Below are 12389 nucleotides of genomic sequence, written 5' to 3'. Positions count from 1 at the left end.
GTCATTGAAGCTGGTCGCCATTAGTTAGCCAATGCTATTTTAGGTTGACATGTGTGATGGCAAAAACTAACGAATATAATCACACCAGAGCTAAAGCTGCAACTCGACTTCATCCAGTTTGCAGAGTAAAATCTTTTGTATGAATTATTTAAATTTCCAGTGAAACATATAGAGTGTATTTGGGTTTTCTTTTAGCACCTACAGTACTGAAGTAGCACTGGGGGCGGAGCTCTTGAGGAGAGTTAAGCCCCAAGTCTTAGTACCAATCGATTCTATTGACTCTTATATATGTATGTATGTATGTATATAGGTATGTATATATGTATATATTAGGGATGCACCGATCTGATCCGCGCCGATCCATATCGGCCGATATTCCCATTATTGGTTTTGATCGGCATTCTCAAAACAGCCGATCAGATGACGTCACATCTGCGAGAAAAACTATGAGACGTTTCAATCGCGGCGCACCGCAACGGAGACGATGCGCCCGGCGAGGGCCGCAAACGCATTCGATCAGGAGCGCGAGGGTTTTGATAAAGTTAGCGGAAGGATTTAAGTGACAACATCCGGTTTTGCAAAGTTAGCGGAAAGAACCACGTGAAACAACATCCCTTTATCAAAATAAGATGTCGACAAATCATACACTAACATATAAAAGTAAACAATGAACTGATTTTGTATCTTTAGAGATCGTTTCTGAGATTTAGCTTAAATTATGCTAACATTAAAACATGTTTGCTGTACCAAGGAAGAGTTTATAAAAATAAGTCAGACTTTTGTGTGTTAAAAAAAGTCCTGTAAATAGATTTCCCCAAGAGTTCCAGGAAATGAATAATGCAGATGTGTTCCATACCTATCTGAAATCCCCTACAATAGCAATCAAACAATTTTAATGTATCAATTAGGACATTTTTCAAAGTAAAAGATGTAAGAAATCTGTAATTTCTTTAATGTTTGAGGTGCTTTATATATGTATTTCCTCATAGTCCTCATAGCAATAATGCTACACAATAAATAGAATGCTTCAATCAACACCGTGATCGGTGATCGGTATTATCGGATCGGCAGATACTGATTTCAGTGATCGGTGATCGGCACCAAAAAACCTGATCGGTGCATCTCTAGTATATATATATATATATGTCTACACAAATGGCTATTGTTGGGGCTTTTGCCAACCTAAAAACAAGTTTGAAAAGTAAAAATGTAAAGACGCTTGACAATTAAATGCAGTATATGAATTCTTTGACATTTTATAATTTAACCAGTTTGCTCCAACAGACGAAAAACTAATACAAGTTTTTAATTACTTTGTTTGATTACAAATACAGTTCTATCTGTGCCAAAAACAGCTTATTGTGGCTGCAATTTACCTGTTTTGCACTGAATATCTTTTCAAGATCACAAAAATAACTTGCAAGACAAAACTAGCAGACATGTGTGAGTCATCACGTGTTATCATTATTATGAAAGCTTAATGTTGAGCTCTTGTTTTGAAGGGCAACGGTAGAACTCAAGGAGGTAACACCTGGTAAGTCGCCAAGAATCTCGGCCGTCGCGCAATCAGATGTTTTGTTTATGATTTGTCGACCAATCAGAGGTCTTCTTCGAATCTCATATTAATGAGATGCCAAGTCATAATTATGAGATACTATCTATTATGAGATAATATCTATTTTGGTGTTCACACCAAAAGCGTCTCAACGTACAGACGCGTGTGGTTGCGAGAGACGCAAATCTTTTCCTGGCGGCGCGTTTTCGGCACTGTGAATTTTGCCTTTTTGCATCTTTGGGTTACATCATTTAATCAAATCATGAACTGCAAGTAACCACATAGATATGCTTAATATTTGTTGATTTCATTTAATTACCATAATCTGGATGTAACAGAGTGGAAATCATACCAGTGAAAAATACATTTCATAAATGAAGAATATTCATTTCACATGCAAATTATAAATGTAACTTTCTTAAGCAACCATTTAAACATTTATCATGAACACACATATTTAGTTTGAAAAGAAAAACCAGCAGCTGCAGCTTGCTTACAAACTCTGGGACAAATATGGAAGAACAACATTGAACCAATTTTTCAACACTCCAGGAATAAACAGGCTTCTTCTGTACATTTAATTTCTGAAAGGACAACATGAAAAACAGTGAAATAGAGAAAAGTCATGTCAAGATGTTGTTTCTTAAAAATATGCCACCAAGGTTAAAACATTGAGAGGAAATAAAACAGTGCAAACAGTGCACATGTGTGTGAAGTATTGCAAAGTCGAGTTATATGACTTTGGAATTCAGGGACACACAAAATATATTTCTCCTCCATTTCTCTCTCCATTAAACGTCAGCGCAGGAATCATATTCATGAGCACATCTTGTGTCACCTTCACCCAGCTGACCCCACCTGTACCTGGTGGCCTTACACTGGCTCAAGAGACACATGTGGGACTATAGAGCGCTATCAAGCTGCACACAAGATTATTTTATTTATTTTACAAACAAGCTGAGACAGAAGCAGTCGGCCTGAAGTTTACTGTTTATTAGAGTGTTTTGGTCTTCTCTGCTGCCTGAGGAGGCGGGGGGGGGGTCTTGCTGGTGCTGCTATCTGCAGCCTCGTCACCTCGAGATGCCGATAAATCTCACACACTGTCTCTTGAATTGAAATTCAACTCTCCAGTCCATGAGCTGCAGTCCCAACATCAACCACAAGGGTGAGACAGCAACCAGAGGGTCTCTCCTCCTCCTGCTCCTCCTCCTCACACACACACATTCCTGACGGTGGTCACAGCAGGGAGCCGCTCCATGGAGCATCAAGGTAACGCGTGTTGTGTTTATAATAACTGAAAAGTCTCCAGATCGTCTCTGACGTCACGTGTTCCATCTTTTGTAATCTTTGGAAGTTCATATTATTCTGTCTCCTGCTCAAACTTCATTCTGAGGGTTTTACTATTAATATTAAAGTAACCTGCAACATGTAGGTAAAGATTATAGATGACGTGTAAAACTGACTAAAGATGATCTGTAACTAATGTGCATAGCAACATGTTCTGATGAAGTGAGGATGAGACACATATGTATTATAATGTGTAGCTCTTGGCAAAGTTGAGGGACATATTGTGTGATTTAATGAGAACAATCACAAAGAGTATCAAGTATCTGTTGAATGTTCAAAGATCTTAGAACGGACTCCAGAACGGGGCTTAAAAAGTCATTAATAATGTCTCAAAATCAACAGTGAAGCTCAGCAGGAGCCAACGGCTCTCATTACTGGGCTGTGCTGCGTTCAGGGCCAGCTGGACTTTGAACGTCTCACATGTGTAGAAAATAAAAGCCAAAGACTAGATTCTACTGGATGGGTTGAACTGGCGATGCTGATGTCTTCATGTGTAGAGGAGAACATGTTGACATGATGTCTTTATAGAGGAGAACATGTTGACATGATGTCTTCATAGAGGAGAACATGTTGACATGATGTATTCATAGAGATAACTGATGGAATACATTCTGCTGACATATTCTTGGTAGAGGATCTCAACTCAACAAAGCTCAGCAGACTGGATCGCTATGACAGCAGCTACAAGCACAAGAGGAACACTCGGGGGTTCATAAAATACACGATGACAAAGAACAGGGCAGATAAAGCTAAACAAAACAAACACGGTGACTTCTCTACCCAGATAATATTCTCTTAGTGGAGATGGCTTCGTAGTGGTTAGTGGATAGAGTCCTCCCAGTTGGAAGTGAGTCACTACCCCAAACGAGGGAGGTCCAGTTTCTCAAGGTCTTGTTGACAAGTGAGGGAGTGGAATGTCAACTTTACCAAAACCAGAACAACTAAAATGAGTTCTCTCTTGTGTGAGTTAACATGTGTCTCTTTAAAGTTAGTCTGTGTCTAAAAGATCGTTTACAGAGTGAGCAGCTGAATGGTTTCTCTCCTGTGTGAGTTAACATGTGTCTCTTTAAATGACCACTCCGTGCAAAGGATGTTTTACAGAGTGAGCAGCTGAAAGGTTTCTCTCTTGTGTGAGTTAACATGTGAATCTTTAGAGTTCCTCTATCTCTAAAACATCTTTTACAGTCTGAGCAGCTGAAAGGTTTCTCTCCTGTGTGAATTAACATGTGTTTCTTTAAAGAACTGCTCCGTGCAAAAGATGTTTTACAGAGTGAGCAGCTGAATGGTTTCTCTCCTGTGTGAGTTAACATGTGTCTCTTTAAATGACTGCTCCGTGCAAAAGATGTTTTACAGAGTGAGCATCTGAATGGTTTCTCTCCTGTGTGAGTTAACATGTGTCTCTTTAAATGTGCCCTCTCTGTAAAAGATGTTTTACAGAGTGAGCAGCTGAAAGGTTTCTCTCCTGTGTGAGTTAACATGTGTCTCTTTAAATGACTGCTCTGTGCAAAAGATGTTTTACAGAGTGAGCAGCTGAATGGTTTCTCTCCTGTGTGAGTTAACATGTGTCTCTTTAAATGTGCCCTCTCTGTAAAAGATGTTTTACAGAGTGAGCAGCTGAAAGGTTTCTCTCCTGTGTGAGTTAACATGTGTTTCATAAAATCTCCTTCGAGGTGAAATCTTTTCCCACATTTAGAGCAGCTGAATGGTTTTTCACTAGAACTACATTTTGAATCACTGACAGAAACGTCATCATTAGTCAACAAGTTTAAACCTGATTGAGGTTCTCTGGTCTTTTTTCCTCCAAAAATCATCCCAAACGGTTCTAAGGTTCAGTTTTTCTTTTTGGAACTGGAGGACTGAGGTTTTCCCCTTGGTTCCTTTTTCCCAATAAAAGGTTTAGAACCCCCTCCCCCAGTTCTTCTCCTCCTACTGGTTTTAAAAGTTCCCCCGTTCCTCCTTAATTGGGGGCAGGGTTTTCCGGTTCCTTTCCCCAACAAAAACGGGGTTTCTGGATCACCTGGTCCGGGGCCCCCAAATCTCTCCCCAAAAAACCTTTTTTTTCCCCCCCAGTTTGGGGCTTTGGGGAATAGAACTACTTTTCCTCTTAGCTTTATTTTCCCCCAAATTAAATGAAAGAAATTTTTTAGAAAAAGCCTCCTTAAAAAAACCCTTTGAAACGCCCCTTTTTTCCTGACTTCCAAAGGGGTTCCCCGTTCCTTTCCCAAAAAAAGGGGGTAAAGGGGTTTTTTGGTCCTCCCTTCCTTTTAATAGCTTCTGGAAAGACCTGGTTCCAAAGGGAATTCCCAATGTGCTAAAGGCCTTTTTTTTTACCCCCCAAAAGTCGGAAAAAAATTTTTTTTGGAAAAATGTAAAACCTTTTCTCTTAGAATCTCAAAATTCAAGGGGAAAAATTATGAAAAAAGAAAGGGGGAAGGGAAAAACAGGGGCCCTAAAAAAAGGGGCCCCCCCAAAATACCTTTTAGGGACCCCAAATCGAAAAAAGGGAACAACCCCGGGGGGCCTTAGGGGGCCCCCAATAAAGGGAAAGGAAAAAGGGTTTTTGGGGGGCCCAAAAAAAAAAACCCCAAATTAAACCCCTAATAAAAAGAAGGGGCCCCGGGGTTAAACCCCCTAGTGGGGGAATTCCCCAAAATTCTAAAGTTACCCTAATTTTTATTGGATGGGAAAAGATGGGGTTTTTAAAAATTTTTAAGGGAAGGGGGGAAAAAGGTTTTGGTGGTTTAAGTTCAAAAGCGAAAAAAGGCAGAGCCGGGGAAAATTTTTGTGGGAACACCCCGGGAAAGGAGGGAACCCCAAAAGGTTTTAACCCAGTATAGAAAAACCCAGTTTTTTTAAGGAATAAAAGAAAAAAGGAGGGGGTTTTTTAAATATTAGAAAAAACCCAAAAAAGCCCTTAACCCCATTTTTAAAAGAAAACCCAAACCTTTTTTAAAACCCCAGTTGAGAAAGGGGGGGCCCAGGGGGGCCAGGGCCCCCATTTTTTTAAAAGGGAAATTTACAAAAATCCCCCCAATTCCCGGGAAAAAAGGGGGGTTGAGGTTAAAGGGGAAAAGGGAATTTCCCCTTTCCTAGATTCCGGGCATGAAAGGGGGAAAAAGGGGCCCCGGGGTTAAAGGGGCCCCCTGTGAAGGGAAAGGGCCCCCGGGGCAGGGTTTTAAAACCCCTTTTAAAGGGGGGCCCAACAGCCTTAGGCTGTAAAAAAGGGCCCGGGAACCTTTTAAACGGTATAAAAAACCCCCAAAAGAATTAAAATTGTTAAAAAAAGGGCCCGGGGGATTTTTTAAAAGTGGGACTTATTTTGGGGTTTTATAGGGGCAAAGGGATTTTAAAAAATTTTGAAATTAAACCATTTTTTTAAAAAATGAACTTAAAAACCCACCAAATTCCCTTCCATCAAAGATCAAACAAAAATTTTTCAAACTTTTTTAAAAACCTTTGTTTTCCCCTTAAAGATGGTTTATTGGGCTGGGGCAAAGGGTTTCCCCCACCGTTTTTGGGAAAAGAGGGAAAACCAAAAACTTAAGGACAGTAAAATTGTTTTTTTTTGCCCGGAAGAAATTAAAACCCAAAAAAAATTGCCCCAGGGCATTCCGGGAAAAGGCGGGAAAGGGGGGGGACCCAACAACCTTGAGGGTGCCCCGTGTAGAGGAAGAGGGACCCAAAAAAGGGAAAACCCTTTTTTTAACCCCAAGGGAAAGGAAGAGGGAAAACCCAAAAAAAAAAACCTTGAAAGGGAGGGTGAAGGGAAGAGGGAACCCCGGAAAAGCCCTTGGAGAGGAACCCGTAGTGGAGGAAGGGGGACCCGGGAAAGAAACCTTTGAGGGGTGGTTTTGGGGAAAAAGGGGGGGGCCCAAAGGGCAAACCCTTAAGGGACCCCGTTAGGGGAGTGGGGATGGGCCGCCCTTTGGGGTTTTTGAACCGGTGCAAACCCCCGGTCTTTTAAACAAAAAAGGGGCCCCCCCCAAAGGTGTAACCGATCTTTTTGCACAATTTAAAGGGCTTTTAAAAAACCTCCCTTGCCCAATTTGTTGGCCCCCTTATCATGGGGAGGACTGGCCCCCAAAATATCCCCGCCGAACATCAAATAATGTTCCTTTCCAATTAAATTTTGGGTTTGTTTAGGAGACTTTAATTTAATCCTGCACCCGTTTTGATCCCCAAAGGGAACAAAATTCAGAGGGACCTTTTTAAAATACTGTACAAATAAAATTTTTTTTGGGGGCAGCGGATTCACTAAAACAAAGTTCCCCACCCGGCCCTTTTTCAGGGGCTGGGTTAGAGCTGCAAGGAAAAAACCCGGGTTTGCGCAGCCAAAAATAAATAAACACAATTAAGAAGGGGGCTCAAAGTGAAGTTGAGCCTCAGCCCGCAGGAATGTTCTCCTTTCTCCTTGGCAGGCTGGGGAGACGTTGAGAAGTCCCTTGTTGGAGGTGGTGAGAGGCCCTGCAGATATGGACAAAAAGTTTGCTTGAACGTAATGTTCCAGGTGCCCAGCTGGCAGCGGATGGAGCCAGCTGTCACTAACCATTGTTGAGACTGTTCACGCCATGCTGCCTCTACAGCAGCAAAGAGAACTCACACGCTGTAAATCACTCCACGTGAAGGTTATCGTAAGCTTCATCCAGAAAAACCATCCCCTTCTTGTACACAGTGTTGATGTTGGCCTTCCAGTTCAGTCGATGGAGACGTAGTGGTACTGGTCCTCCACCATATCCACGTCCACGCCCAGGACACTCAGAGGTGGAGGAGCTGTCGCTTCCTCCTGAAGTCCACCACCATCTCTCTGGTCTTGGCCACGTACAGCAGCAGGTGGTTCTCATCGGCCCACTTTACAAAGTCACTCACCACTGCCCTGTACCTCCTCCGTCCATCCCTAATACTGACCACTGCAGAATCATCAGGTACTTCTGCAGATGGCATGACTCGTGTTGTACTGGAAGTCACTGGTGTACAGGGTGAAGAGGAAGGAGACAGAACAGTTGGTTCCCTGTGGGGCTCCAACATCACTGACCACCGTTCCAGACAGCACCACGGCCCATTCTGACAAACTGTGGTCTGCCTGTGAGGTAGTCAGTGATCCAGAGATGGTGGACGTCCCACCACCACCACCCGCAGCTTCTCACTCAGCAGCAGTGGCTGGATGGTGTTAAATGCACTGGGCGAAGTCAAAGAAAGACTCTCACAGAGACACCGGTTCCATCCAGGTGCGACTGAGCTCGTTGCAGCAGGTAGATGATGGCGTCGTCCACACCCACATGAGGCTGGTAAGCAAATTGCAGAGGGTCCACCGATTTCACCTGCGGCCGGAGGTGGGCCAAGACCAGCCTCTCCAGCACCTTCATCACATGGGAGGTGAGGGCGACCGGTCGGTAGTCGTTGAGGCCAGATGGTGCTGACTTCTTTGGGACAGGGACCAGGCACGCCGTCTTCCACAGCGGGACTTCCCCAGCCTCAGGCTGAGGTTGAAGAGCTGCAGGACACCAGACAGCTGGGTGGCGAGGTCTTTAGGGACCCTGGGGCTGATGCCATCAGGACCTTCAGCTCTCGCTGGTGTAGTTTCTCCAGCTGTCTTCTCACCTGGTCAGTCGTCACAGAGAGGGGGGAGGGTGGAGGAGCCCATTGTTATTGAGGGCTCGGTGGATGTGCAGCTCAGCAGGGGGGACAGAGGGGGAGGAGGTGTGATGTGTGGAGGAGACGGGGGAGGGCTGTGAACTGAACCTATTGAAAAAACAGTTCAGCTCGTTGGCCCTCTCCAGGAGCCCCTGGCTGTCTCCCTCCCACCTTGAAGCCAGTTATCTGCTTCATGCCAGACCACACCTCCCTTGTGTTGTTCAGCTGGAGTTTGGCCTCCAGCTTCCTCCTGTATAACATGGTTATAATGGCTAATTTATTATTTCTTGGGCTACTTTTATGAATGCAAGAATTGCAATCAACGATACGGTACTAATCTGAGTTAAGGCTGCTCAACATCATCGGTCTCCACGTGTTCAGGGGGACCGGTGACGGTCTCCCCATCGCGTCCAGCCTGAAGCTGGTGTACTCAACACGGGTTCACGCCGTCACACACGGCGCAGCCTCCGCTGTCAAAGTTAAATATGATAGGCTATCGTAACCTGCTGACAGGGCGGAGTCACCAGAGAAGTTCACAACAATAGTTTTTTTTCAATTTCAATCGGCTCAGGCACGGGAAAGAAGCACCGAAATGTGCGCAAGTTTGATCCGGGTAATACCGGTTGTATTGGAACCGGTACCACATTGGCACCGGTTTCCGGTACCCAACCCTGGTAGTGAGAGGAAGAGGGGACCCAGGACCGAGCCTTGAAGGACCCCAGAAGTGAGAGGAAGAGGGGACCCAGGCCAGAGCCTTGAAAGACCCCAGTAGTGAGAGGAAGAGGGGACCCAAGACGGAGCCTTGAGGGACCCCAGGAGTGAGAAAAAGAAGAGGGGACCCAAGACGGAGCCTTGAGGGACGCCTGTAGTGAGAGGAAGAGGGGACCCAGGAGGGAGACTTAAGGGACCCCCGTAGTGAGAGGGCAAGGTTCAGACACAGATCCTCTCCAAGTTACCCGGTAAGTGAGGTCGTTCAGGTAGGATGGGAAGAGGGAGAGTGCGGTGCCTGAGATACCAGGTCATGAAGGGAGGAAATAAGGATCTGGTGGTTCAATGTGTCAAATGCTGAAGAAAGGTCTAGAAGGATAAGGACAGATCAGAGAGGCTGCTTTAGCAGTGTGAAGTTGCTCAGAGACAGCAAGGAGGGCAGTCTGTCGAGTGGCCGGCCTTGAATCCAGATTGGTGAGGGTCAAGAAGGTTGAGATGTGGTACAGTACAAAGTACAACAAGTACCTGGGTGTTCACTTGAACAATAAACTGGATCACACTCATGCACTTTACAAAAAGGGACAGAGCAGACCATCGGCTGAGGAGACTGAGGTCTTGCGGACCTTCTTTGACTCTGCGGTGGCATCAGCCATCTTTGATGGAGTGGTCTGGAGCAGCAGCATCTCTACAGCTGACAGGAAGAGACTGACCTAACTGGAAAGCACCTCCCACCCCATGCAGGCTACTAGCAGCTCTGCACAGCTCCTTTCATCCCGCTGTGTGAAGGAGAGGAACCACAAGTCCTTCCTTCCTGCTGCTGTCAGCACAGCCAGCTGACCTCCCAGGAGACCACAACACACTTCAACCTGAGCAACATGTAGACACTGTGCCAAATAGTTACATTTATTCTGTCTGGATAGGTATTCAGTTATTGTTCATTATTTACTGTTCAAATTATTATCGTTTGTATTACTTTATTTTGACTGTCTCTTGTGTTTACCCTGTTTGCTGCTTTAATCTTGTAAATGTCCCCACTGCCGGACCAGTATAGGATTTATATATATATATATATATATATATACTGAATACTTATAACAATGTGATATTTCAGTTTTTTTTAAATACATTTGCAAACATTTCGTTTTTTTCTGTCAAGAAGGGATGCCGAGTGAAAAATGAGAAATAACAGCAACTTCTTAGCTTTTTACTGTACTACTACATCTCAGAGTTACATATAGTACTTTACTGTACCACACCTCAGAGGTACATATTGTATTTTTACTGTACTACACCTCAGAGTTGCATATCTACTGTTGTACTTTACACAGGTACACGTTGTACTTTTACTGCACTACATGACAGAGGTACAGTGGGTATGGAAAGTATTCAGAACCCTTTAAATTGTTCACTCTTTCATTGCAGCCATTTGCTAAAATAAAAAAGTTCATTTTATTTCTCATTCATGTAGACAGAAAAAAACAGAAATGTAGAAATGTTTGCAAATTTATTAAATAAAAACTGAAATATCGCATGGTCATAAGTATTCAGAACCTTTGCTGTGACACTCATATTTCACTCACATGCTGTCCATTTCTTCTGATTGTAAATATTAATCTGAATTATTGAAGGGACTGTTATGTCTAGGTCTCTGCAAACTTCAGAATAAACAGCACAGCAGCTGAAATATGGGCCCGATAAAGAAATATCATGTCTGCATTTCAAGGCTCGCTACACGCCCAACAGAATTAAACATCCAGACTTGCCATCAGTATTTAAAGTAAACCTTTTCTGATCTTAGCAAATGCCTGCAATGAAACAAAGAGTTAACATTTTAAAAGGGGTCTGAATACTTTCCGTACCCACTGTATGTTCCTCTGAACAAGACCAGCCGACAAAAGCATTCAAGAGCAGCACCACACAGATCAGTCAGCAGTGACACACTGAACCGCTTCTTTGCCCGCTTTGAAACACGCCACAGCGGAGAAGAACCAGCCCAAGGAGGAAGAGCAGACACTCTTCCTCCAGCACCACCAGGTGAGGTCTGCTCTTTGTAACACAGTAACAATACAATATGTACCTCTGATGTAGTACAGTAACAATACAATATGTACCTCTGATGTAGTACAGTAACAATACAATATGTACCTCTGATGTAGTACAGTAACAATACAATATGTACCTCTGATGTAACAGTAACAATACAATATGTACCTCTGATGTAGTACAGTAACAATACAATATGTACCTCTGATGTAGTACAGTAACAATACAATATGTACCTCTGATGTAACACAGTAACAATACAATATGTACCTCTGATGTAACACAGTAACAATACAATATGTACCTCTGATGTAGTACAGTAACAATACAATATGTACCTGCGAGATGTATCGTAGTAAAAAGTATGACCGTGTTTAAATACTGCAGTACAGTACCTGTAACTCTACCTCAGTACATGTGAATACTTCCTCCAGAACTGGTTCCATCAGGTTAACGTGATAAACAAAGAGAACCCACCTGCTCGTTGCAACCGGACTTCCGGGTTGAACACGGCGTGCAGCAGCTTCCGGTGCCGCTCGTTCTCCTCTTTTAAACTACACAGTTCCTCCTCGTACTCTGCGATCGTTCCTTCAAACAGCCCGCAGATCTCCTGCGCAGCCGCAGTGAGTCGCTGGTTGACTAAACCTCTCAGCATTTGGGCTTTAGACATGTTCACGAGCTCAGAAACGTTTCCTCCAGACAGCTCCGTTAAAAACGCTCCGCTCACTCGGCTCCGCTCGGTGTCGCTCGGCTCCGCTCGGGTCCGTGTATCTCCTGCTGGCACGATGACGTCAGGACACAATCCGGACGTTTCCGATGAAGCGGAACAACACAGAGTCGCTCGCACAGGGTCACGTGGGCATCGTGGGCGATGAGACGCGCCGTTTAGTCTCCAGAGAGTCGCTGCGACTCGCGCCGTGTGGCCGAGTTCCGTCTCCGTCTCCTTCCTGTTGCCACGCGACGCGAGCTTCGTGAGTCTGAGGTTACACTTTCTACAAAGTCCACTTCAACACGTGTGTCCGCACATCCGGGCTCTGGTGGGCAGCGACGTGTCCTTTGTCTCGAGGCTTCCACGCGTGTGTCGAGGCGCAGGAAGATGTTTCGT

General features: G+C 44.3%; 1 protein-coding gene across 1 annotated transcript in view; it reads right to left on the bottom strand.

Moving 5' to 3' along the window:
- Window positions 1–1841: 1841 nt before the first annotated feature.
- The window catches only part of LOC130201605 (gastrula zinc finger protein XlCGF17.1-like), a 56386-nt gene continuing 45838 nt past the window's right edge, over window positions 1842–12389 (bottom strand). Inside the window, exon 3 of the mRNA XM_056426679.1 lies at window positions 1842–4621. Coding sequence (XP_056282654.1) covers window positions 3844–4621 — 778 coding nt within the window. The 3' untranslated portion in view covers window positions 1842–3843. The remainder of the gene's footprint in view (window positions 4622–12389) is intronic.

This window comes from Pseudoliparis swirei, chromosome 11 (assembly GCF_029220125.1).
Source record: "Pseudoliparis swirei isolate HS2019 ecotype Mariana Trench chromosome 11, NWPU_hadal_v1, whole genome shotgun sequence".
Taxonomy (NCBI): Eukaryota; Metazoa; Chordata; class Actinopteri; order Perciformes; family Liparidae; genus Pseudoliparis; species Pseudoliparis swirei.
The sequence above is the reverse complement of the archived record's forward strand: the minus strand, read 5'-3'. Positions and strand labels throughout refer to the sequence as shown.